Source organism: Vidua macroura, chromosome 20 (genome assembly GCF_024509145.1).
Source record: "Vidua macroura isolate BioBank_ID:100142 chromosome 20, ASM2450914v1, whole genome shotgun sequence".
Classification (NCBI taxonomy): Eukaryota; Metazoa; Chordata; class Aves; order Passeriformes; family Viduidae; genus Vidua; species Vidua macroura.
Window position 1 is genome coordinate 9,580,132 of NC_071590.1, and position 25,531 is coordinate 9,605,662.

At 47.7% G+C, this 25,531-nt stretch overlaps 1 protein-coding gene and 1 long non-coding RNA gene across 10 annotated transcripts in view; one reads left to right on the plus strand and one right to left on the minus strand.

Moving 5' to 3' along the window:
* Positions 1 to 6,378, plus strand: part of APPBP2 (amyloid beta precursor protein binding protein 2) — a 23,024-nt gene extending 16,646 nt beyond the window's left edge. The window contains exons 10-13 of the mRNA XM_053995687.1: positions 114 to 199; positions 515 to 705; positions 1,076 to 1,241; positions 1,436 to 6,378. Coding sequence (XP_053851662.1) covers positions 114 to 199; positions 515 to 705; positions 1,076 to 1,241; positions 1,436 to 1,689 — 697 coding nt within the window. The 3' untranslated portion in view covers positions 1,690 to 6,378. The remainder of the gene's footprint in view (positions 1 to 113; positions 200 to 514; positions 706 to 1,075; positions 1,242 to 1,435) is intronic.
* LOC128817290 (uncharacterized) overlaps positions 1 to 25,445 on the minus strand; it is a 27,344-nt gene extending 1,899 nt beyond the window's left edge. The window contains exons 1-7 of one of the 9 annotated variants that reach the window (XR_008440155.1): positions 25,151 to 25,445; positions 24,319 to 24,469; positions 20,242 to 20,303; positions 18,631 to 18,760; positions 17,789 to 17,853; positions 15,345 to 15,529; positions 12,431 to 15,050 (exon numbers count right to left, since the gene is read on the minus strand). This is a non-coding gene — a long non-coding RNA (uncharacterized LOC128817290). Of the gene's footprint in view, positions 1 to 6,361; positions 9,781 to 12,430; positions 15,051 to 15,344; positions 15,530 to 17,788; positions 17,854 to 18,630; positions 18,761 to 20,241; positions 20,304 to 24,318; positions 24,470 to 25,150 lie in introns of those variants that run through there. The other 8 variants (XR_008440154.1, XR_008440153.1, XR_008440157.1 and 5 more) reach the window with 8 other exon arrangements.
* Positions 25,446 to 25,531: the final 86 nt, after the last annotated feature.

The following is a 25,531-nucleotide window of genomic DNA, read 5'->3' on the forward strand; positions in this document are numbered from 1 at the left end:
GTTAGTGCTGTAAATGAAGAAAAATATTCATTGCATTAATATTTGTAATTTTTCATCAGTCAACTGCTGGCATACATAAACAGATCCTGAACTTTTTATTTCAACTCTCTCAGATTCCATGCTGAACGTGCTATTGGCATTATCACTCACATTCTCCCAGAAGACCATCTCCTCTTGGCCTCTTCAAAGAGAGTTAAAGGTTTGTTGTTTGAACCATTTGGTTGTGCTCATCCTGGTCCCTCCCAGGCAATGTAGCTTGAGTTGTCTTTTTCAGTGGAGGTGTTTGTAGTCCTTGGTGTTTACAGCACACTTGTAAAATACAAAAAAAACTTAACCAGACGAGTTGGAGTGGGGGGATGAAACTACAGAATATAAAATGTGTTGGGAGCTTGACACAGCAGTGTGACAGCAGTTGGTGACAGACACAAAGCCTGGGCTGTGTCCCCAGGTGTCTGGGGTCCCTGGCTCTGAGCTGGGCGTGGGCACAGTAACAATTCCTGTCTCCTGTCCCCAGCTCTTATCCTGGAGGAGATTGCCATAGACTGTCACAACAAGGAGACAGAGCAGAGGCTGCTCCAGGAGGCTCATGACCTGCACCTCTCCTCCCTCCAGTTGGCTAAAAAAGCCTTTGGGGAGTTCAACGTGCAAACAGCCAAACACTACGGCAACCTGGGCAGACTGTATCAGTCCATGAGGAAGTTCAAGGTAAGACTTTACTCCTGGCCTAAAACCTTCAAGACAGCTGAAATCTGTCACTACAAATGAGGGGTTTCAATGTCCACAATTCCCAAGTTCAGTTGGTAGTTCTGTGCTTGGAAAACTTGTGCAAAAATAATCCATGGAGATGGATGATGCCCTCAGAGGGTGACAGAGAGCTGGGTGCTGCAATCTGCTGATCCACTTCACTAAAGAATTTGGAGAATTTGGTTTATATTTGGCATTGTTACTTTTTGCCTGTTACAAAATGCTACTGTTTGAGCTGCTACATAGTTAAGTTTATTAAAACTAATTTTCCCCTCTTTTTGTGGGGTGGTGAGTGGTGTCTGACTGACCTGTGTGAATCTGGCCCTGACAGGAAGCAGAGGAAATGCACATCAAGGCCATCCAGATCAAGGAGCAGCTCCTAGGGCAGGAGGATTATGAAGTTGCCCTCTCCGTGGGCCATCTCGCCTCCCTCTACAACTATGACATGAACCAGTATGAAAATGCTGAAAAGCTTTATCTGAGATCCATAGCAATTGGTAAGTGACTACAGGAAACTTAAGTTAAAGTCTTTGGAAAATAACTTGGCTGTTAATCTCTAGACAACATTTTGTGGCTAGAACATAAATGGAGAATGAAGGCAAATTTTGTTGGTAAAAATAACCTGATAACTCAGATGCAGCCCGTGGATATTTTACCTCTCAACTTGTTTTTTTCTCTTGGGTTTCTCTAGGAAAGAAGCTTTTTGGTGAAGGATACAGTGGACTTGAATACGATTACAGAGGTCTCATTAAACTGTACAATTCCATTGGCAATTACGAGAAGGTGTTTGAGTACCACAACATTTTGGCCAATTGGAACCGGTTGCGGGACCGGCAGTTCTCGGTCACGGATGCGCTGGAGGACGTCAGCACCAGCCCCCAGTCCACGGAAGAAGTGGTCCAGTCTTTTCTGATGTCTCAGAGCCTCGACGGACAGAGCAGCTAAGAACTTGGTCAATTAACCAGTTAAGGTTTTTTCCCCCAGGTTACAGGGGGAAAAGTCATACTGTGAAATCTAAACCATGTAGTTCTCTGGGGGCTGGAATTTGCGTTGAAACACTGGTCCAGTCTACTGAAGAGTGCCCATACGGATGAATGTGTGTTAAATTCCTCTCAGCATGTGTATGGCATGTTTAGTTCGGCTCACATTTTTAACTTGGTATTCCCAAAAAAAAACCCCTTCTTTCTCTCTTCTTTCAAAAGAAGCTACTTTGCAGAAAGTCTGCAAGAAAACATTAAATAAAACTGTTTGAGTTGAAAAGAGTTGCATTCTTATTACAGATGGAAGGTTTCATCGAGAGCTTTCTGCTGATTCCCAGAGAGAACAAAAGCTGTACTCTGAGGAGCTGTAGGAGAAAGGTCTTGCTGCTGTATCATTGTAGCAAAGTTCATGGTAAATAGCCAGCAAAGGGAGGATGTGCTGGCCTTGGCTGCTGCCTTACCAAGAAAAGTGGCAAAGACCCGCTCTGGAGAGCACCATCCGCTCGTTGAGTGCCACCTGTGCTGCTGTGGATGCCCTGAACTGGACCAGAACAGATCCCATAGACCAGCACCCACAGTGTCCTTGGTGCCACCACCAGTGCTCCCCTGAGCAGGACCAGGACACCACAGTGGACCAGCCTGCTAGAAACCGCTTTTGGACCAGTGGCTTTAATTTAATATTTCTGCCCCTGCATTCACTTTGACAGTAGAACTCTCTCATTTAGGTGTCTGATCAGTGCAAATGATATCCATGTGATAGATCCAGAGCTAGGAAGTGAATTGATGGTTTGTCTGTACCCAGTGAGCTTCTGCAGAGATTCCTGGCAGTGCCGCAGCTCCACACGCTCCACTCTGCTGCAGCCACTCCTCCTCTCCTCTCCCACGGGCTCTTTCTCTGCTAACAGAGGCCATACCGTGTTTATACCAGTGAAGAGTTTTGTATTCCAATCCAGTTCCATTTTCTGTTTCTGGAGAACACAACTTACTGTACAGTTCGCAGGGGTCAGTGAAAAATGCCAAAAAGCACAACAGGTCTTTTTTTTTTTGTGATGCTTCATTTCTACATTAAACAAGAGTACAACCAGAAACTGATTCCTTACGTTAATTTACGAAGCAGAGCTCAGCTGTACAGACCCTCTGAGAATGCCTCTCTCACTAGCTTGTCTTAATTCTTCTTCTGTTGGGGGCTGTGTGGTTGTGTGGGTTCGGGTGTTGTTTTGGGGTTTGTTTTATTTCCTAATGTTGGGTAATATTTGAAAGTCTGTGTACCACAAACTAGAACCGACTCGCTGCTGTTCCCTCAGCTGTGCCAGTGGCACCAGCAGTGCCCTGGATCTGGGATTCTGTGGGTTCTGTCAGTTTTGGGGGTTTCTCTCCCCCTCTTTTCAGGGTTTGTACCTTGGCCAGTCGCTGCTGGGGCTGGGCCGGCTCTTCCCGCGGGACTGGGACTGGATGTTCTGCTTGGGGTCTGGTTTTTCATTGGTTTATGGGGTTTGTGGCAGGGAAAGGTGCTGGATGATCTTCAGGGAAGAAACAGAGGTTTTGGACATGACTTGGAGCTTAATGGCTCTTCTAAGAAATGAAATTTTACAGGCCAATAGTTCATATTCTGGTGCCTTCAAGTGTTTTTTTGAGGGGGAAAGGCTGAGTAATATCAACTTTTAAATGCAATGATGTAATTAGTGAATGCAGATTAATGATTGCATACTTCGAATATCTTCACTGAGGTGAAAAGAAGTATTTGCATAAAACCCCCTGTGGTATTAGGACTTAACTGCAGTGTGTCTGCAACAGCTGCTCAGTGAAAATCCAACTTAGTTATGTGTGGATTTAAAATGTGATTTATTTATAGCAGTTTTTGTTTTTGACTGTGTAGGAGCTACAGACAAATTCAGCTATACAAGGCAAAACCTTCTTCTCCCTGAATGCCCATGGCACTGACAAGTTATGAAGTTCTTATGAGTTCTTAAGTCCTATTAAAAGTTAAACAAAGTTCGTAACAGTGTCAGGACTTGGGCAGGAAAGTGGCTTAAAGCTGTCCTGAAGAACCTGAGTGATTCTGTACTGCAGAAGTGTTAGTGCTCCCAGCTGGGTACATGGGTTTACACTGCCATGGGCTGGAGGTCATTTACCCACTCCATGTTCCCAGTCTTGTGGTCTCCAGCTTTTGGCTAAGGAATCCCAAAGGTGTGTTTGGGATGAGGAGCATTATTTGACTGACACCAGTCAGTGGCCTGTGTGACCCACTGCTCTTGTGCCAGCCCTGGTTGTGTCCTTGTTCATGGTTTGCCTTCAGGTCAGGGCAGCTTCTGGTGTGGGCAGCCTGGGGAAGAGCCGTGCTTCCTTCCAGAACCAAACCCATCCCTGCAGTTGTTTTGTTGGTGACCCCGCTCCCAGCTCTGGTGGCCGTTCCTCCGTGTCCTTCCCCAGAGCTGCCTCAGCGCGGTGCCTGCCCCGGGCATTGGCTGGGCTGGCAGGAAGGAAGGTCCTGATGCTCTCTGGGAATCCCTTTGGCAGAGGACTTGGCCAGGGGCTGTTGTGGTGATCCTTGAGGGCTCCAGCGTGTTCCTCCTGTGCCTGCAGCGAATCCTGGCTGGGGCTGAGCTGCCCCTGCAGCTCCATCGTGCTGGGGCAGGTCCCTTCTGGCTGTGGCTGATCGCTGACGCTGCTGGAGCATGGTGGGTTGGCAGGATGATGCTGCAGCTGCCAGGGACAGCTCTGCTGCCTCCTGGGACAGCTCTGCTGCCCCTGCTCAGGACCTGCATTTGTGGCTGGGATGGCACAGAACTGACCCTGTGGGGTTTGGTTCCGTGTCTCCCAAGTGGAGCTGTTGGAAAGTTCTGTGTTGGCCCCTGGAGCCTGTCTGGGATGCTGTGCTGCCGCTGTTTCTGTCGCTCTCTCTGCTCTCACAGTTTGTTCGGTGCTTTTGAGGAGTGGGAAGCTGCTGGGGTGGTGCCAGAGGCAGGTAAAGGACTGGTTGGGGTGGATCTTGTAGCAAGACTCCAGTCCTGCCCCGCTCTGCCCCGGCAGAGCTGCAAGCAGGGGCTGCAGTGCCCTCTGTTCCCCTCTGGGGTTTTCCAGCGCCCCGTGGCTCCTCTCTCCCCTCCTGCCGTAGCCCAGGGCGGGTTTTCCGTGCACGGCTGGGTCAGTGCTGGGCTGGGGCCTGGCAGGTGGAACGTGGATCCAGGAATGAATGGTTGGCATTTCTAGATGCACAACGTGCCCACGCAGGGGCTGTTGGTGCTGGCAGTGAAAGGGCAGTCCTGTGAAATGCATCTTTTCCTTGAAGGTGAGTAAAGGAATCACCCCAGAGTCACTGGGTGCAAGTGGTGAGCGCGGGTGTCACTTTAAGGTAAATTATTTTCACTATTGATGAAGTTAAACCCTCAATATTTTACTTTGTGTGAGGTTGTTTGGGTCAGTGAGGGGGGAGTTTGCTCGAGGTGCCATTGCTGCTTCTCATGGTACAAAATGCACATTGAAGTTCATTCCCTTTTTCAGTCCTGAGTGTGGGAGAGCACAGGAAGGAAAACTCTCTGTGCCTCAAATGGGGGAAGCTGTTGGCAAAACCTCCCTTGGGTGATGTGGATGGGCTGGACTCAGGCAGTGCAGGGCAGGTGCTGCTGGTACCAACCTTTCAGCAGATCCTTCCTTCTGCTGCCTGTGCAGAACCTGATTTTATCTGGAAGTCCTTGTTCCCTTATAAGAAAATTCAGTTCAAAGCTGCCCCTGCACTGTGGGGTGTGTTTGACACTCCTGGCCTGGGGCCCTTGTGCCACTGGGCCCCGGGAGGGCTTCGGGGAGAAGTGGGGGAAATTTCCTTTATGCAGAAATAAACTCCAATACCTACAAAGAATTGGCAGCACTGGGAATGCTTTTGTCCCTAAATCTCAGGAACGTTTTGGGCAGTGACACAGGTGTCCCTGGGTGGTGTAAAGTGTGTGCTCTAGGGTCTCGTATTCCACTACTCCTTGCAATCCTCGGTATCTATAGCATGAGTGGCCTTAGTGAGTTTGTTGAAGTGCACATTTTTTTTTTTTTTCTTTTCAAAAGTAAATTTTAAGATGAAAAAGATATATACTATATAAATATATAGAGATATTTAGAAACTTGGTTTGTGGTGCACAAGTTCAGTGTTGGATCGCTAAATACTCGTCGCAGGTACCATATGTGTAACTTTTCTGTATATTCCTTTCTGGGAAGCAATGTTGCCATGGTAATTACAACTTTACAATTTCTTTACTACTTAATGATGTGAATGAATTCTACATTTTATTGAATATTACCAGGTTCAGTACTATTTTTATACTTTATTGAACTACAGGGGATTTTAATTTAATAGCATTTAAAAAAAAAAAGAAAAATATGTTGCTTGAACTGTATAACTGTATAAATTGAACTACTTACACAAACCCACCTCTAAATCAGAATTTCCACCTGTAGTGCCACGTTCATTTATATAAAAGTATCTTGCTCATTACTAGACCTTGCAGCCCCCCCTCCCTGTTGTGTCAGGATGGAGGTTTCGTACCCCACTTCTCCCTGCCATCCTTTGTGCCCACGGAGCCATCCTCTGTTTGTAACCAGCATTGTGATATTCTGTAACTGTATTGCTCAAATGAAATATTGACCTAATAAATAGAGTGTTCCCGCAGCCTGGAGTATCTGCAGTGAATTGGTTACAACTTCCCTCCCGCAGTGCCTGTCCTTGCCAGGAGAAGGTGAAATCCCTGCCTTTGGGGTAAATCCTTATGGATGGGGCTTGTGTTGATACCTCTGCAATGTGGACAATGGGAGGGGGGAGCCTGTGCTACTTGGAAGATGCGGATCCTTCCCAGATCCTTCCCTGCTGCTTGGGTTTTTTTCCCCCTAAAAAACAAGGGGACACAAATTCTCTCCTGCAAGTGTGCACTGGCAGCACCTCGTGTGGCTGCCTGAGCACAGAGTGGGTTAAAAGTCAGCATTTCTGGGGGGTTTTATTTTTAAACCATCAGGTTTGTGTGACCTGCAGCTCCCCAGCTGTGCAGAGGCCTCCCTTCGTCTCACGGGGCTGAGATTTCCATTTTTAAAGGCAAAACGCCCTGGAACACTCCCCTGGCTCTGAGAGCCCAGGCCAGGCTCACGAGGGTGACCCCAGAGTCCCTGGGGCTGTGGCAGTGCCAGCTCTGCTCCTGTAGCCTGAATTCCATGATGGAAATGGATACCCCTGTGTGTGCTCCTGCAGCTTTCTCAATTCTTCCTCAGGGAAATGACAACTGGGGAGTGCTGGATCTACACTGCCAAGAAAAAGCCAACAACACTAGACTCCAAAGCAATTCTGTTTGCTGGTGTAAAGGAAGAATTAACAACAACAACCCTGAAAGTTCTGCCCAGGTGAAGGGAAAACTGAGGTATGAATGAGGCTGTTCTGCTGATTTTTGGGGAGAGCAAGTCCAGCTGCCTCTGCCATCTTCTAAAATGCAGCAGCAGGAAAGGCAATCCCTGTAACATTGCATCCTGTAGTTTATTCCAAAGATTTTCTGATCCTATTTGGAGCAGGAACCCCTGAAGGTGAAATCTTTCCTCCTTGCCCACATCACCTGATCAGGAAACTGAGGTTATTTCTGGCAGAGCTCAGTTTTCCTTGAGAGCTTTCCTGTCACTTCTAAGTCACCTCAAGTCCTACTGGAAAAATTGTGGGATAATCCAAGTCCTGAGCAGCCTTTAATCTTGCTCAGTTCCCTCTTAAACCAGTGTGACACTTTGAGGGCAGACAGTGTTTTCCCAAAGCAGCCACAGGCACTCTGACATCGGGTTTACCTTTAGCTGGAGGCACTATTCTGTTATCCAGGGAAAAATCCTCAAGATCCAGGTCTGCCCCACACGAGTGTCTGCTCTGCTGCCCTGCGAGGGTGAGACACAACAGCCTCTCCAGGGCAGGGCCAGCACAGCCAGGAATCCCCGGCCCCTGCCCAGGTTTGGGGATGGGACCCACATTTAAAAAGGAAATCTGTTGTCCTGATTCTGAGAATGGTCCCCCAAAAGGGTCTAGGGGAGTTTTTCTTGCTTGGGTTCAGAGGTGAAGGCAATTACTGAGCCCCCACCCAGCTGTCCCATTCCAGCATGTGGGAGTCAAGGATCTTTTGGGGTTTTGCTGGTCAGACTGAAAGATTTCTGGGACAAATTATTGATATTTCTGATGTTTCCTTAAAGCCTGGATTGAACTATGAATCATGTGGCCAACTCCAAAGCCCAGCCAGAGTCATTCAGAATCCCAGAACCATTCAGGCTGGAAAAAAACTTTGGGATCATCAAGCCCAATGGTTGATCCAGCCCTGCCAAGTCCCTGGAAGAGGAGTTTCTGGCCCAGCAAGGAAAGGAGCAGCTGCTGCTTCCTCCAAAAGCTGCTCTTCCGTGACTGGGGTGATACAAGAGGAATGATGTACTGAAGGTAGGTCTGGTACTTGCAGAGCCTTAATCCAGTCTTGGTGTTGATGCCCAACTCTTAGGGATCTCCAGGATCATCGTGAATAAGATCCCATGGTCTAAAAGAAGAGAATTTGCATTTAGCTGGGCTGGAGCTTGTTGCTATGACACTGCAAGTATTGCAGGACTTTGTGGTTCTGGGAAACCATGGAGACAGTCTGGATTCTCTGCTTTTGTTCAGGTGAGGATGCTGTACTGATTAATTTCCATTGACCTCTCTGACGGTGTCTGGGAACCTGAAAAACCCCTTAAAGTAACTGGAAGGCAGAACTGATCCTGCTGAGCCCAGTCTGTCCCCTGGGGGTTTGACTGGGTGGCTTCTGTGGCTGCATCCCACAGCTGCCTTGTCACTAGGAGTACAGGGGAGCAGCAGGAACTGCGGGCTGCTCTGCTGGCCCATCCCCAGGCTCTGGCCAGAGAGCAATCCCAACCCCAAGGGATGTTCCTTGCATTTCAATTGCGCTGATTTGGGGCGTTTCACGCGTTTTGTGTCCCTGGTGCCTTTCTCTCCGTAGGAATTGGCTGGCTGCTGTTTCCCCAGCCCTGCGGGAAGCAGCCAGGCGGGGGAGGATCGCCCGGAGCCGCGCAGCCGGCAGGGCACTGAGGGACTCCTACTCAGCCTCCCGGATCACGTTGTCTGGCAGCTCTTGGGTTCTGACTTTTAGTTTACCTATTTATATTTAAAGCGCTCCCTCTGAGCTGTTACGGACCAGATTGGACGTTTCAGAGGTAAAGAGAGAGGGAGACTGGGGAGAAAAGAGATGAGAAACGAGCTGATTCTGAGTGCCTGAGAACTCCCACAGGACATGTGGCTGTGTTTTAGCAGCTTGAAAATAGGTTTATGTGGGACAAATCCTCCTCCCCGGGCAGCCTGTGGCACCTGTTTGTGGCAGAGCCGGTGCTGTCAGCAGTTGCCTCTCCCGTCCCTGTCTCGTTCCACCTTTGGGGTGTGCAGGTGCTGGAGTAACCAGTGCAGGGACTGGGAGGCACAAACACCCCTGCTACAGGTCGAGCTGCATTTTTTTCTTGGGAAGACAAACGTGTGGCTGGGCCGGGGTGGGTCCAGAGGAAACCACAACTATGTTGGAGCATCCAGATTGCAAGGTAGGGACACCCTAATTACCAGCAGCTGACAACAAAGCGATGGCTCATTCCTCGCTCCCTCCCCGGCTGGAGCAGCTTCTCCAGCTGCTGTTTTCCCTGCTCCCATGTCTGGGACAGCAGCTCAACCTGCCCAGCTCCTCCAGCACTGATCACATCTGCACCTGCTCATTCTTCTGTAAAAATTCCAGGTGTAAAGGCTCTGTGTGAGCAGGAAAATGTTCAGCCTGCTCGGTGGCAGTGTGACAGTGGCAGTGTGAGTGCCTCACCTGTCCCTGAACAGGAAAATGTTCAGCCTGCTCGGTGGCAGTGTGACAGTGGCTGTGTGAGTGCCTCACCTGTCCCTGCTGGGTGGTGACCTTGCAGGTGTTGGAGGTGACAGTCTCTTTGACCCGGCTGTTCCTGAAGGTACAACTGGTTTAAAACTGCTTCAGCGTTTTTCCTGTGAGCTCTGGAGCCAACTTGAGTTTTCTGAAGGACAGCAGAATTGCTTAAACGAAAAAAAAAAAGGAACATAAACCCACATTCAGAGGTGTTAATGTGAACGAGCACCACAGGTTGACTCATGCTTGGGCAACAGCTCTTGCTTAACCTGGGCCCTGTGGGGTGGCAGCAGCAATGAGCTGAGGGGTGACACGTCCTGTCTTTGTGCTGGGTTTGTCCCTGCAGGGGACGCGGGGCTCCATCCCGTGCTGGCAGTGCCAGTGCCAGCCGTGTGGCCGTGCTGTCCCTGCTCCCTGGGTGCCACCCTGCCCGCTCTGCCCAAACGCAGACCTTTCCCGGCACAGGGAATTGGCATTCCGGGCTCTGCGGGGAGCTGCTCGGTGGCTGCGCTTGAGCAGGGGGATGCGGAGGGGTGTGCGCTGCCACTGGATGTCACTGTCGCCGTGTGGCACTGGGAGCACGGCGGGGGTGGCGCTGGTCCCTGCGCTGAGCAGGGTGGGACGGGGAGCTGCGCATCCCTCGGGCAGTCCCTGGGGATAAAGGACCTTCCTGATGCCAGAGGTCACTCTGCTTGGATTTTTAATTTTTTAAACCAAACGCTTTCAGGGTCTCAGAGAGCCCAGGAGCCTGATTTCTTTCCCGGAGCGAGACGTGAGGCTGATTTCTGCAGCTTTCACCACGTACAGGAGCCAGGAGAGGGCAGAGGATTCTCTGTTCTAGCTCAAAGCTGAGAATTGGATCTGGGATTTTCACCGAGTGTAAAACAGAGCTGGGACCAGTGCTTAAATTCAGATGTGTGTGGCTTTTTGGTTTATTCGTTTTATTATAAAATTATATTAATACCAATTTAATTTTTTAATTTAAAAAATGCCTAGAACCTCAAATGCTGAGCAAAGGGGATGTAGATCCCTCATTTTAGATGATTGCTGAGCAAGGCTGGTGGATGGCTGCCCACTGGCCTCTCTCCTTAACAAAGCCCCCAAAATTATCAAATGACCGTGCTGACAACATCAATCCCTTAAAATTAAATATTGATTCCGTATTTTTCTGTTGACTCATTCGAATCAGGAGGCGTTTCCAAGGCATCTATTTCTGCTGCTCGGAGGGTGCCGGTGCCCCCCGGAGCCGTAGCCTGTTGTTCGTGCTCGAGCATGGAGTCGCAAAATGCTGATTTTTCTCCCACTTGTCTTGCATAACAAAAGGCATTTGTCACCCGTTACATAACGGCGGGGTTTGTCACTGCTCCCGCTGGCCCTTCCCGGCCCCAGCACAGCCTCGCTGGATGCTCCTCAGCATCCCCGGCATCCCCACAGCCCCCCGGGGCTGATCCTGCACCCAGCACCTGCCCTGGCCTTTATTCCCTCCTTCTACAGGAAGGTGTGGAGCTGTGGCGTTTGCTGGTGGTTTTTTAGGGGAGCAAAAGGATGGGAGGGTGTTTGGGGGATTTTTTGCTTTTCAATACTTGTCTGAGGGGGCAGTGGGGTTTGTCCTTAGCTGAGGTGGTGTCCCAGGCCTGCGGGAAGGGCTGTGCTGGGAATGGAGCTGAATTTCCTCTCTGCAGCCCTCACAAGTTTCAGGGAGCAGGAGCATCTGTCACCACCTGCCTCCCTGGGCTGCCAGTTGCTCTTTTAATGCCTCTCCTCTAATCTTGGGTGTCTCTGCTACCAGCAGGAATTCAGGTTTGGGTTTTTCTTTACAGTAGGTTTGATTCCCTCCTGGGTGGAATATCTTCTCGCAGCCTTAAAAAGAAATAAACGGTTTTGTTTCCCCAGGAAACTAAAGGCAAAAGTTGGCTGGCTTCCCCTTTCTCTCTAGCTGGAGGAGAGAGCTGTTTAGCTGTGGCCTCACACTTTTTTGTGGCCTTATCACTGCCAGCTATCAAATGACCACAGCTCCCTTCTAAATGTGAAGCAGGCAAATGTCCCAGCAACCCAGCAAAGTAGTCCCTGTTTTCCTCGAAACAATTTTTTAATTGACACTTTTTGTGTGTGTGTGTGTGTATCTGATTCCAATTATTTTTTAATGAACTCCTTAATGTTTCTTGTGGACCTTTGAACTTCCTGGTGCACCCAGCCTTTGCTCAGGAGATATGTTTATGGTTGGTTCTGAGTTAACCCTTTGGAGTTTGTGTTCTCAGGGAACTTGCTGTACTTTCCTTCCCTTGTACAGGTGATGCTCAGGCACAGAGATCACTGCTGGCAAACCCAGGCTGTACCTGATCTTGTGGCCTGTTTCAAAGTTTAATTCCTATAGAATCTGATAAAGCTATGGATCAGATTGGGTCTGTAAAGCATGACTGGAAGATGGGATGAGCAAACAGCTCTAAAGACTGTAAACAGCACTCAGCCACCCAGAGCAGCAGAGAAAGTACTGCTGATAAACAGATTTCCCAGTAACAGGCTTCTCCTTTGACACGGATCAAGCCACAGATGCTGCAGGGAATGGTCATTCCCTTAAATCAGTACAGCAGGAACACCTTTTGGGGATTAAATTTCCCATTTTCTCATCCATTTGCTTGGTCTTGATGTGCTTTTACAGATTGTGCAGCTGCTTTGTGTCCATCCTGAGAAGAGGGAGACAAATTTTCCCCAAAGACCAGAAGGTAAGATGTGGATTGTGCAGGTGAGTACAAACTTCATCCTCCTCCTCATTCTGCTCCTCAGGTCTGGCTTGGGAGTGTAACCACTGACAGACCCTTTGCACAAAAAATAAACTTTTATTCTGATGGGGGGAAAAAAACCCTTTTATTCTGATGGAGAACAGGGACCTTGGGCTGCACCTTGGGTGTTCTTAGGGGAGCTGGCTGGAGCTGAGACCTGAATTCCATCCCAGTGTAATGGGGATTCAGGGTTATCTCCTTCACAGGTGATGGTGAAAGCCAACAGCAGTGGCATTTCTTTCTCCTGCATGACATCTCTCAGTAAACTGCCCCTGCCAGGGAGAAGCCTGGAAAGGCTTGGAGTTAAAGGGATTTTGTTATGGAAATTTACTTCCAGGCGAAATGCTTTCACAAAGAGAACTGCCCTGTGCTGCCGTCACGGCCTGACCAGTCAGACAAGTGCAATTGTTGTGTCCCTGGGACAATTGGTGCAATTGCTGCAGCTGTGACTCAGCTGTGCTCCTGTGCCAGGTCGCTTCTGGCACCCACAGTTGTCCCAGGGCTGCACAAAGGCCCCTCTCTCTGAGGTCTCTCAGGCCCAGCACTGCTCTTGGCAGAAGCTGGGATGATCTCGGTCAGGAATTCCTCGTGCAGCTGGTGCTGAGCTCTTGCTGAGCCAAATGCCCAGAGCAGGTATCACCTTGGGAAGGTGGGTCTTAAAACAGAGGCAGGTTCTTGTTCTCAGGCTGTCTTAGGGAAGCTTGGCTTTTACTCATGGCTGAAGTCAATAATGACAAAAATCCATTAAGACAAGCCCTCCCCCTTGAGATGTCTGTGGCATTTTCCCTCCTGTGTCTGCTTTCTTCCTGCCCCTTGTCTGAATTTTGCTGTCAGCTCTGGATGCAGGAGCCTTTCACAGGCAGGTGCTGAGCAGATGCAAAGGCAATTTCTTGCTAACTTTGCAGTGAGGTCTGCTTGGACCATCTGAGGTATGTTACCATTGTTTAACCCACACTAGGATTTGACAGTGTTAGGTGTTACTTTACACAAGATAAACTGTGCAGAGGGAAGCAGAGGTGATAGCTGTGAGTGTAGCTGTGCTGCCTCAGCCTGGTTGTTGTGAGGACTCTGTTAGAAGTGGTTTGGTTGAAGGGGGTGTTGAAAATGCAGCTGGTTTCCCAACCACCCTCTCGTTGTGCCTGCTGCCTGCAGGTCATGTCACCTGTCCCCACTGTGACAGACAGCTCCTCTCCTCCTCACCTGCAAACACTGAAACCAAGGAGTAGCCAGCTTATGTCCTCACCTCTCCAGTCAAGGTGCCAAAGGGTAGCATGTTCCTGGCTGATCAGAGCCAGGAGAAATGAAGCTTCTCCAGCACAAGCTTTCACCTGCATTAGCAGCCAGATTAAAGCCATTTAGGAGCTCCAGGGACATGAGCTGGATGTTAGCACAGGCATAACCCATATTTGCATGGCCATATCTGTGTCCTTGTGAGATTATAGCTTCCACATGGCATGTGACTGCAGCATGGAATGGCTCTCCTGGCTTATCATGTGTACACTTCGCTCTGCAGAGGCTTGAGAGGGCCTTGAGGTCCCCTTGCAAATCCAAGGCTTTGTTCTCCCTTTCAGTGTTGGCTGCATTCAGAGCTCAGCCAAAGGCAGGGAGGCACAGATGGACTTCTCTGGCCAGCCTTCATCTGAGGATCTTGCTGTATTTAGAAGTTGTCCATCAACCTGGTTCACTCCTGCGAGATCAGGCATGTGAGAAGCCTGTGGCTGTGTCCTTCCCCCTCCTCTGGGAGACAACACTGCTTTCTCCTGGGAAGCCTCTCCTGCTGGAAGGTGGCACAAGACAGGCCACATCTCTGGAAATCTATCAGATTATCCTGCCTACCTACAACAGGAATACTTTGAAAGGATGTTCTAATTGGATGGGGAAAATCAGAGTACAAACAGATTATGCCTCTCCCATTTCTCCCTGTGAAGGAAAGGAGCCCAAGTGCCAGTCAAACACACTGTACTGAAACAGTGCACCTTAGGGAAAACTCTTCCTTTTCCCCTGACAGCTCTCCTGTGAATATTAATTTCTCTATTTGAGTGCCTTCATCTTCCAGGAGCTGTGCAAGTGCAAATGTTAACCAACTCTGGTGCAGCAGCTCTTGCAGTGCAGAGTAGGCATGGAGCCAAAAAGGAAGCAGTTGTGAAGGTGTTCTGTGTCTGCTGCTGGTTGTTATTTGCTGCTTTGGGCAGATTTACCATGATTACCATGTGTAGTGTGGTGAGTCTGGTGTATATAATATATGCAGGCATCTGATATGGTATTTAAGTACTAATAGGTCACAGGAAGGAGAGCTGATAAACACAGATAAATGTACAGGTATTCTGCATTGTACTTAAACCAACTGCCTGTACATGTAGTTTAGTTAAACATCAACCCCAAACACTGTTGCCAGATGTATTGCAGTGCAATGCCAAATAGGAATTGTAATGAGGAATGTTTTCCAGCAACCTGCTCTTACCAGGAGGGTGGTGAATGCTCCATTTGATGGAATGATTAATGATACTCAGCAACTGCTTGGACTGTAGGGGTGGAGGCTTTGCTAATTCCATCTGGAAATTCCTTTCCTGGTGCTTAAGGGTGATGAAGATCATCTTCTCTCTGCAGCTGGGTGCCTATTGGCTTCAGTTAACAAATCTTGTGTCAGGGGAAGGGATCTGAAAGAGAATTTGGGCCAGTTATTGTTTCTGTGTGGCATCATTAGAGGCATCTGAACTGCCAGAGGACTTCCTTTCTGGTACCTGAAGGGAGGTTGCCCATTTAACCACTTGTTTGCAATTAATGTGGTCTAAACACAAGTGTGATTGGTGACCAGTGGTGTGGGGAAACCATAAACACATCTGCATCTCTTTTATCCACCTCTGGCAAAATCAGGTTGTTCCAAGTGCTCCCAGACTGGGAGACACAGGCAGCCAAACCTTCCAGAGTGCCCAAAGGTACCAGTGACCAACCTCTGGTGCTGGTGTTCCTACACAATTTTATGCTTCAATGGTTCTGTAGATGTTTGTCTTCAACTTCTCAGCCAGCTGTTTGTGAGCTGATTGTTGGTGTTTGCTAATGTCCTGTAACTGAGCTTGAAGTCCTCAGGAACTGAAAGAGCATTATCAGCTTCCTCCACACTTCTTCAACTTGCAGCCTGTGGGAAACAGAATAGTTAAAGGCTTTTATTTTTATCGTGCTTTGTAAGTTTTTAGGGGTTTATGCAAATTAAATAGGCATTATTAATGAGATGTTAATGAGCCCATCCCTTAGGTGCTACTTATAAAATCAAATCTGTAACAAGTTGGGCATCTCTTTGTATTGAAAATAATATGACTTCTTTCATTAATCTTTTGGATGATGAAATATGAACTCTCTAGGTGATACCAGCCTTGGTCACTTCCTCTCCCCAGTGAATCAGAGAAGCCTGGAAAATGATGAGCCTGGCACACATTTCCCAGTAGGTGCTGTCTGGGGAATGGGGCAGGGGATGGCATATCCCCTTCATGAGCCATGGCACTCCCAATTTCACAGCCCCCCTTGGTGGCAGAGGCTCTCAGTTCTGTATCTCCTTTCCCTGCTCCTTTAGAAGATTTTGGTGTCTGTCCCAGCGATGTTCTTTGCAGAGGAGTGTCCAACTGGCTGCAATTCCAGGGAGCACATGGTGGGATGAGGCTTCTGGGCAGTGATGTGTCCTGGGGTTCCACGGGGTAGTGAAGTTCAGGCTGGTGGCAGCATTCAGATCTCGTCTCTGTGCTGTCACTGCTGCCCTTTGCGTACTCGTCCTGCCTCTCTCCTCTCATACCTGTGCCTCCTGTCACACTGCCCTGTGCCTGACCCTGGATGCACAAAGGGTGGCTGCTGCTTGCAGTGCTGCTAAATTCCCACTTAACACTGACTGCAGCTCATGGATTTTCTAGAGGAAGTCAAGTTTTGGCTTTTGTTGTATTTTGGCTTTATTCAAGGGAAAAAGCAGGGAAGTTCCCCTCCAGCCTGCAGAATGTAGCTGTCAAGAGAAGTGGCTTCATTTCTCTTTCTTAAAGCTTTGAGTAGTCTGTTATTCTTAAAATAAGCCCCAAAAAGGGCAGTCTTCTTTATGTTATGCTTTGGGTCTCCTGTATGGTGGTGCAGGGGAGTAGCTGTAGTGAAATGTAGGCTCTACTGAGATTGGCAGGAGGAAAAAAAAAGCAGAGCATGGATTTCATTTCTGTGATGATCTGATTCCCTCCTACCAGCCTGGAAATGCTGAACGTGAGCCTTTGTCTGGCATATGGGGATTTGGAACTGTTGCTAATTACAGCAGTTGTGCTATCTCGTTTAAATGGCTTAAATAATATATTAAGTGCCTTTATGATCTCCCACAACATGCTGGAATGCAAAGAAGTGCATATTCTGCTGTTTATAGTTTATGGCAGGAGTAACTTGGAGAACATTAATTTGCACAAAAAATGGGGTTTGATGATTTATTGCTTATGTAACTCCCTGTGGGGTCTCTAGATGCTCAGATCCTGTTGTGCAGGGTGTTGTCCTGAGGCAGGGCATGAATTTCCATCTTGGAAGGTGAAGTTTAGTCAAAAGGAAAGACACTGTGGATGGTTCTAGGGATGACAGGGAAGGGTCATGACACACTGCTGGTCAAGCATTGTGGAGTTAATCTCAGTCTCATGGCAAAGGTAAAAAGTGTGGGACCTGGAGGAGGACCACAGGAAGTCTCATTCTAACTTAAGGAGTATTCCCATTATTTTCATTAAAATCTAATTTGAAATTAGAAAAATGTTACTAAGCATCATATCTAGACGTGGGAGTGTTCCAGGGCCTAGATTAGTGCTTATCCAGAAAAAGAAAGGTATTATGTCTGCTCAGGAATCCTTTTTTTACCCCTTTTCATGTTTTTATTTAGCAAAAATTCTGTTAGTCATCTGTTTCCACCCAGATTCCCGTGTCTCTTGCTTCTAAATCTCCAATTTCTATTTCTGCTATTGTACCTAATGCTTAGAGAAAATGTGAGAAGAGTGTGCTGTGAATGTCTTGTTGCTGGATCTGGTGAGAGGAATAACTGTGGAGCAGCTGAGCAGTGCTAGCCAAGGGCTCCAAGAACCTGGCAGGGCACATGTTGAGGGGGAACATAAATCACAAAGTGACAACAATGAAAAGATTGGCACATTCTGACCCTTAATCTGGTTTAGTTTGACAGCTCACTGTAAAATCACAAGTTCTGTTAGAATATGGTACTAATTAGCAATATTTCACCTATCTGAAATTAATAGGCTTTGCAGAGTAGGAAAAAAAAAAAAGAAGCATTTTTGTCTGGTTTTGCTTGCTAGTAGCTTGAAAACAGGGAGGTGAGAAACTTGTGTCAAATCTTGAAGTATAATTTTGCAATTAAAAGACTGAGGAGAAAGTGTGATCTGAAGACCTTCAGTTTCCTTGCCGTGACATAAAATGAACAGCTCTCTTCATTCTCATTCTGGTTTAATATTCCTGCAGAGAAGGAAGCAGAAAGAACTCCCTGGGCTGGCTTCAGTGGAATGGAGGAGCTGTTACTTAGGCAATAACAGGGTACAGGCTGGGAGGGGTTTGGGCTGGCATTAGCTGGGTAATGTCTGCACGATGCTCTGGATGTTCTAATGTGATATATATCTAAAGCTAAAAACAGAGAGATGCTCTCTGGGAGATAGGAAACTCTTTGAGAGCACCTCCTGATTGGCTTCCCAGAAATTTTCAAGGTCGTACATGCACCAGCTTGCAGGGATGCACAGCTGGCACCTCATCACTAAAGCCAGAAGAATCTCAACTCAAAGGCTGTTAGTGAACTGTGTGGGTAAAAATAGAAGGATAAATTGAAACTACCTGAAAGTGGAAGAAACAGCTGGGAAGTGATAAGAGAAAGCAAAATGAGTAAAGAAACTCTTGCCCATCATTGTGGTGTCCAAGTGCTTTATAAGAACTTCAAATTGCTCCTTCCTTGAATATACCAATTTTCTTTTTCAAACTGTGACAATTTGGTAACCTTCATCTACCCTGAACTTGTCTTCTATTGCTAAGAATCTGCTCAAGAGTCTACTCCATACTCCAGGCCTAAATTTTATTACAATTGCTGGGTCTAAAGCTCTTCTAGGAGTAGCTGGACTTTTACCCAGGGGCTGAGTGAGTACCAAAGGCTTTTATGGATCAATTAACCATACGTTTTATAAAATAAATATACATGCAAATACTTAATATGGTAGGCAAAATTCTGATTAACCCCTAATGATTTACCTTGCTGCACATGCACAATCAATCCACAAGAGTGGCAAGGCAAAATGTTGTCAGAGCTACATGACCAGTGGTGTGTCATGTTTGGGTTTGGGAGTCCTCTGGAACACATCGACAGGCACCGAGTGTTCAGCTGAAAGGACAGGAAAACAACCTGGTTGTCAGTGTCCTGCAGTGGCTCACTGCTGGACTCAGGGGGTGGGGTGGCTTGAGCAGATGGCAACTCATCAGACTGTTTTAGTTGCCTTCTTGGCTTATCAAACAGTTTTTCATTGACTCTGATTACAGGCATGAAGCCATCTTAGATAAAGCCTCTTGATAAGGGACTTTAAGATCCTTAATTACTATCATTAGCCATTTGACACCATAAAATAGAGGTCTGCTGTTTTAATGCCTGTTTCACCTCTGTCTGTAGGGTGTCTGTCCTTAACAAAAACAGGGAGGTGGAACTTTTAGAACCTGATCAGAGGTAATGTGTGCATGCTAGCATAAAAATGTGTGTGTGTGCACATTTGGATATGCCATTGTCCAGAGCTCTTTCACTCTGTGTTGGGAGAGCACTGAACTGAGACATCAGCCTGTTGGCAGGGGCATGAAGGCTGGCAGGTTTCTGTTTGGGGATGTCCTTTGTTCAGTGTTTGAATCGTGTAAAACCCTAATTAGCAAATAAGAAGCTTTGGCCTTCCCTTGCAAGTTCTGAAGCAGAATTAAGGGAAGTGCCAGGATGTGCCAAATGACACAACAGTTCTGGCTCTGTGGCTTTTGTTTTGCTCTGCTGCCCTGCTGTTTTGAGATGCGCTTCCCACTGTATCAGCCGCTGGCAAAATGTTCCCCAAGTTGGTCTGTGTTTGATGCTTTGGTGTTGCTTTCTCTGTACACAACAATCAAACTGCTGCAGTGCTGGGGATGCTGTGAGCAGCAGCCTTTGAGCTGAGAAGCAAGCAGCTCTTTCTTTGCAGGGGAGAGGTGTCCTGTGGTGCCACCGAGCCGAGTCCCTGCCCGCTGTGTGCCGTGCTCTGGGGGCCACTCAAGCTCCTCTTTCCACAACGCAATCTGGGCCTTCCCAGAGCAGAGTCAACATTAGTCACTTCTTGCAAAGCCACTCCTTTCATTTGATCTTCTGGTATTAATTATTTGCACTTCCTCTTGTCACAACCCTGGTGGTTTTACTGCCCTGGATGGAACTGCAGAGAAATCCTCTACCTCCATTCCAACACTACAGTGGTTGCTGTCTACAAGAGAGCACAGAATTGCTTTTATCAAATACATTTCTTCTCCCATTGTTTCCTGATGACAGATACTACTCTTAATCTACACAGAAACAACACTTTGAAATGGGAGATCTCTATTCCCATCAATTGTTGGTACGTTGATAAATCATAGCATGTCTCATTTCCTGAATGACACGTGTCTGGATTGCAGTCTGCCTCTTTTTTGTCACAGTTTTTCAGTGCTAACAACAGCCTTGCCAAAGCTCATCTGTTCCCTTAGTGTGCACTCCAGCAGGCTGATTAATTCTGTCACACTTTCCCTGTATAAGGCATAATCAAACAGGTTGATAGAAAATCGGGAAGGACGTGATATTTTTATAAATATCCAAGGCATTACACTTACCTCGTGACTGCCATTAGCTGTGGCACCTCGTTACTCCTGGGTTGGAGGAGCATCAGCAAAGTCTGCCAGGAAAGAAGAGTTTGTCACCATTCTTTGTGGGCCTCAAGTGTGATTGTGCCACCCTTCCACGCACAGGGAAGCCTTGCTTAGGAGAATATCAAGAGTGGAGGGTGCCTTATGGTGTTTTCTTCTCTGTCTTTCAAAGGCAACTGCAGGAAAAGTGGGGGACCACTTACCCACGAACCTTAAAATAGCTGTGAACGCGTGTGGCGTGCCTCACTTTCCTGGTTTGTGGAGATCCCGCTATTAATAACAGGAGCTGAAATTATGGATTGAGCAGTAATGTGAGCAGCACTTCTGAGCAGCTTTAAACCTGTCACGGGCTCCCTGAACACAAACATCCAGGGGTAAGTGGCTCAGCAGAAACATTCATTAATTCTCTCATAAAGAGGAGGCAGAATTAAACAGAGGTAGCCCACAGCTCAAATGAGGTCTGAGGGATGCTCCTGCTTCCCTTGCTGCCTTTTCTGGAGCCTGGGCAGTGCTGTCCAAACCCCGTTCCCGTATCTGCCACAACCTGATGTACAGGTCTGGCGTTTGGCACGCGTGGGTGTGCAGAGCAGGGCTGTCACTTTGCCTGCGAAGCAGTGGCTGTCACCCCCGCACTGAACTGTCACCAGAGCTCAGCCCTCCGGGACAGAGGGACGCGCTGTTCTCTCCTGTGTCCCCGCCCCGCTTGGAACTCACCAGGAAAAAGGAGGGGATGAGGTGTCTGCTGCTGCCGGGAAGCAGCAGGGGATGATGCCAGGGCAAGGGCCTGGCTGTTGGGGCAGGGGTGGAGATGGGCAGCTGCTTCAAAAAGTCACAAGAGTACTGGGAAGAGGGGATCTCTAGGGCAGGTGTGAAAAGACAAGTGCCCTCAAACTGGAAATGAGGGAAAAAAACCCAATCCTCACACCCCAAGAATCTCCTGGCTACACCACATTGCAGCCCTGGTGAGCACTGCCTTCATTAGCATGTCCCTTCAACAAGGCGGATGACTTTAATGTAATTTTAAAATCTTTTTTTAAATTAAATTTTTCATTTTCCCCAGCAGTATTCTACTACAAAGTTCATACTAGCAATAGTGTGAGAGTACAGGTTACAACAATGGAAGGGACCTGGTAAGAATCTGCTCCTTCTATTTCCTCAGAGTTCATATAAACCTGTCACCCTCTGCTACCACTCTAAGCCGCTTGTTTCCTAGAAAATGTGGGATGTGATAGAAGTTTCAATTTGAATATTGTTCTGTTGTTCTTTGAGGAAGCCTTTTGTATTTCCTCTCTCTCTGATAACCTCAGAATCAGACTGGCAGATAATGATTCGGGGTATTTTTCTCATTCACCAGTTCCCTGTAATTAGATATGAAACCATTTAGTTCTGACCACTGCAGACCTGATTGAATCCTCTTATTGCATCTTGTTCTCTCTCCCACTTTCTATTCTTCTCAAATATTTGGGATGTGCTCTGCCACAGTCCTGTCAGGGCTGTCTGATGCAGGAAGGGGTAAAAGTTGTCTTGTGTTTTTCCAGAGCCAGGAAGAGTCCTTTAAATTAACAATATCCCTGGGTGGGGAGACAGGTATTGGGGAAAGAGGCACCGATTTAGAGGCCGACAACAAAGTTGCATTTTTGGCTTGTTTTAGTGAACATGAATCAGGAAATCCTAAGGCCTTACAGTGCTCTTCTCAGAAGTGTTTTTGAGTCGCTGCAGCAGTTCCTCTGTTGTTTGGCTCGTCCCTTTTGAGTTCAGGCCTTTCCAGTGCGGCTCCAAAGCCCTTCTCCTTGCAGCTGCCTGCTGTGGGCTGAGCAGGAGCCGGAGGCTGTGGATTTTTCCCTGCAGCCTTGGACTGCAGCAGCCCTGGCAGAGCCCGACAGCCGCTGTGCTGCCAGGCTCCCGCTGCTCCTGTGCAGCAGTAAATACCTGCTTTGCCTCAGATCCTTGACAGCGATGCAGAGACACTTAAAGATATTTGCTAAGTGCTTGTGAATTAGTTTTTGATTAGCGAATAATTAAATAAATTCGAGCAATCCAAAGGACACGTGCCCAGTTCGATTTGCATACGTAGCACTTCTCTGTGACAAGAGAGGAGCTCAATTCATTTAATGCAAGTCTAAATTTGCTGTATCTTAATTTGATTTACCTTTGACACAGCATTTAAATAGCAGCAACATCTAATCTTGTGCTCCCCAATAAGGCTTCAGTAAAAACTTACTGCCAGATCTAATCCAGGGTTAGCACACACATCTCTGGGTTCTTGCTTCAGTGCCTTTGAGAACATGCTTAATTTAATCTGAACAAAGGCACTGCCATCGGGAGCCTCCAGCCTGGCTTTCCAACCCAGAGTATCTTTGTGATTAAATTTGGTGCAGGCCACCGTGTGTACAATGGATCCAGTAAATGATTTTGAAGTGCTCTTCAAACAAAATTCAGCTGGTTCTTGGACACCGCCTGTACCTCTGGGACATGAGGGATGCCACTTTAGTTGGGTTTTTCTTAAAGTGACATATGTTTTCTTCAGAAAGAAGTCTGGGTTTTGTGGTTTATAGGAAATGTTAGCCATTATTAAGAACCATCACTCCAATCCCTTTTCCTTCCCACAGTGGAAGGAACTCCTTGCTAGAGGGTTCTGCTTCTTCATTTGCACCAAATACCCAGTCAGCTGTTTGTGACTATAAGCTGGTGGCTGATCTGTAATTATAATTTCAGTCATTCATTTTTTTTCATGATTTAGCTGTCATTAAACCCCCTATGCTGCCTGATAATCTCTACTGCCTGAGAGTGGGGTTTGTGTGAACTGTAAGCAGAAGTTCTGTCTTGACATCACAGATAAAAATGTAATAATTTTGCAAACTGTGGTGGCTGCAGAGGCATCGGGTCAGAGTTGTCCTGGCAGGGTCCCTCACTGCTGGGTGTAGACAAAACAGGCCTGGCAGGGTTGTGTCAGGTCTCTGGTGAGCCTTGGTACTCAGGGGTTGGCTGTTGCTCTCTAGTAAGAGCCTGAGGATAAACAATCATGGAGAAATTGGCCTGAAATCCAGCAGGAATTGGTGTGGAGCTGCCTTGCCCCACCACTGAAGCTGCTTCCTGCTCTAATTGCTTTCTCTAACTGCTCTGCCAGTTCGGGGCTGGCTGTGTCCCAGCGCTGCTCGTTCCAGGCAAAATGGGACTTGGTCATTATCTTTGTAATTCAGAGGAGAAACCAAAACATTAAAATATTATTACTGGACGTAAGGTCACGCAGGAACACGACAGGCAAGTCAGGAATTAAACCCCATCATCTCAGCTGAGAGTTAATACTTTAAGAAAGGGATCCATCACAAACAGAGCGTGGCTCTAGGGATGCCATGGAATATTTCATTTAATCACAAGATAAAACAGATTTCTCCAGCTGTTTCTGGTATTGCCAGCTTAGGCTTTTGATTGACACATTGCCATGTTTGTTGAATTCATCCTCAAATGTTTTAAAGAGTTTATTTTGTATCTAAACTGAAAGCTGCTTGGTGAGGAACTATGTTAAGAAGAGATATGTAAAGGTAGGGTAGGAATAAGAGGAGATATATATCTATATCTATATATATCTATATCTATGTAATCTCAAGGGAGCTTATATCCTGTTATTCTTCTGCTACTTTTACATTACATTTACCTTTACTCTTTAAATGATAAGTACATAACCAGTGGCTGATGAGTGAAGTATATTTCCACCAATTTAATTTATATTTTTAAAAATCACTGAAGTTCTCCCCCTCATCCTCATAAGAGAGGTAAAAGGTCTCTTTGTGGCAGATTTTATGGCTGAATTTTATTTTTTTTTTTTTGATATGCCACAAATCTAAGATAAAAAAAACAGATCAGAAAAGATAAAAGGAAGCTTTATGGAGCTTATTTCACTTGTAGTGTGTTTGCCCTTGGGTTACATGAGGAGAAATTTGGCCTTGGAGCCCGTGTCCCTGTAAGCAGCATTCCTGGCTTTGCATATCAGATATGAAATTTGTTTGGAATGTTTGCTATAAAAATACCTACGCATGAACTTACATCAGCGAGAAAGCAACTCCGGCTTGACCTTTCTGCAGCTCTGATGTGGCAAGATCATTCTGTGTGGAAACAGTAACTTAGGGAATGACTCGCAACTGGTGTTTTCACAGGCTTTGTTTCAGCACAGGAACAATCCTTGGAACAAGCTGCCCTTAGAAATCAGTGTTTTCTTTCAAACTCCTTATTTTCTGCTTGGGAGTGACCCAGGGTAGGTTACCAGGCTTAATGTTGTAACAAAGCCATTTGGGAAATCCTCCCATTCTGTGTCAGTCCTGGGCTGAATACTAAAAGCAAACATGCTGGAGAACAGCAAAGGGCAGGGGTGGTTTTATCCTTTTACAATTCAGCCCGTGTTTCTGTTTCAGACAGTGAAAAGACATTTTAATGGAACAGGAACCTCCTACTGTCACCCCATGCCTGCAGCCCTGCGACTTAAAGGACTTTTTGAGGAGAACCACCGTGCCCTGAGAGGTTTGAGGGGCTGAGGGGCTGCTCCCCTACGAGTTTTTTGGGGGTGAGGAGCTGATTCCCTGTGCAGTTGGAGGGCATTGAGGGGATGATCCTGTGAGGTTTTGGGGGGCTGATCCCTGTAAGGATCGAGGAGATGGAGGGGTTGTTCCCTGTGCACTTTGAGGGGGCTGAGGTTGATCCCCTGTGAAGATCGAGGGGATGATCCCTGTGAGGATGGAGGGGGCTGAGGGGCTGTTCCCTGCGCGGTTTGAGGGCATTGAGGGGATGATCCCTGTGAGGTTTTGGGGGGCTGATCCCCTGTGAGGATCGAAGGGATTGAGGGGCTGTTCCCTGCGCACTTTGAGGGTGCTGCGACTCTCACCCTCCCACAGGAGCGAGCCTGAGGCTGTTCCGCCGGGGGCCCCATCGCACCGCAACCTTCCTCCTCTCGCCGGCGCGCGCCACAGGAAGCGCTGACAGCTTTCGCAAGCGACACCCTCCGAAGCGCCTCTGCCGGGGCAGAGCTACGTCCTTCCTCTTCACAGCTCCTTCTTCTGCGGGCGAGGAGCGAACCGGCAGCCGAGGAGGCACCGGCGCGGCCGCAGCGCCGCAGAGCCCCGAGCGCTGCTGCGGCTCCCCCTCAGCCGCCCCTGAGGGGACGCGCGACGGCGCCGCCGGGCGCGCGCGGGGGGGGGTGATCGGCGTTGACCAATCACAGCCGCGCTCCGGGCCTCCACGTGACGCGGCGCGCGCCCCCCCCCCC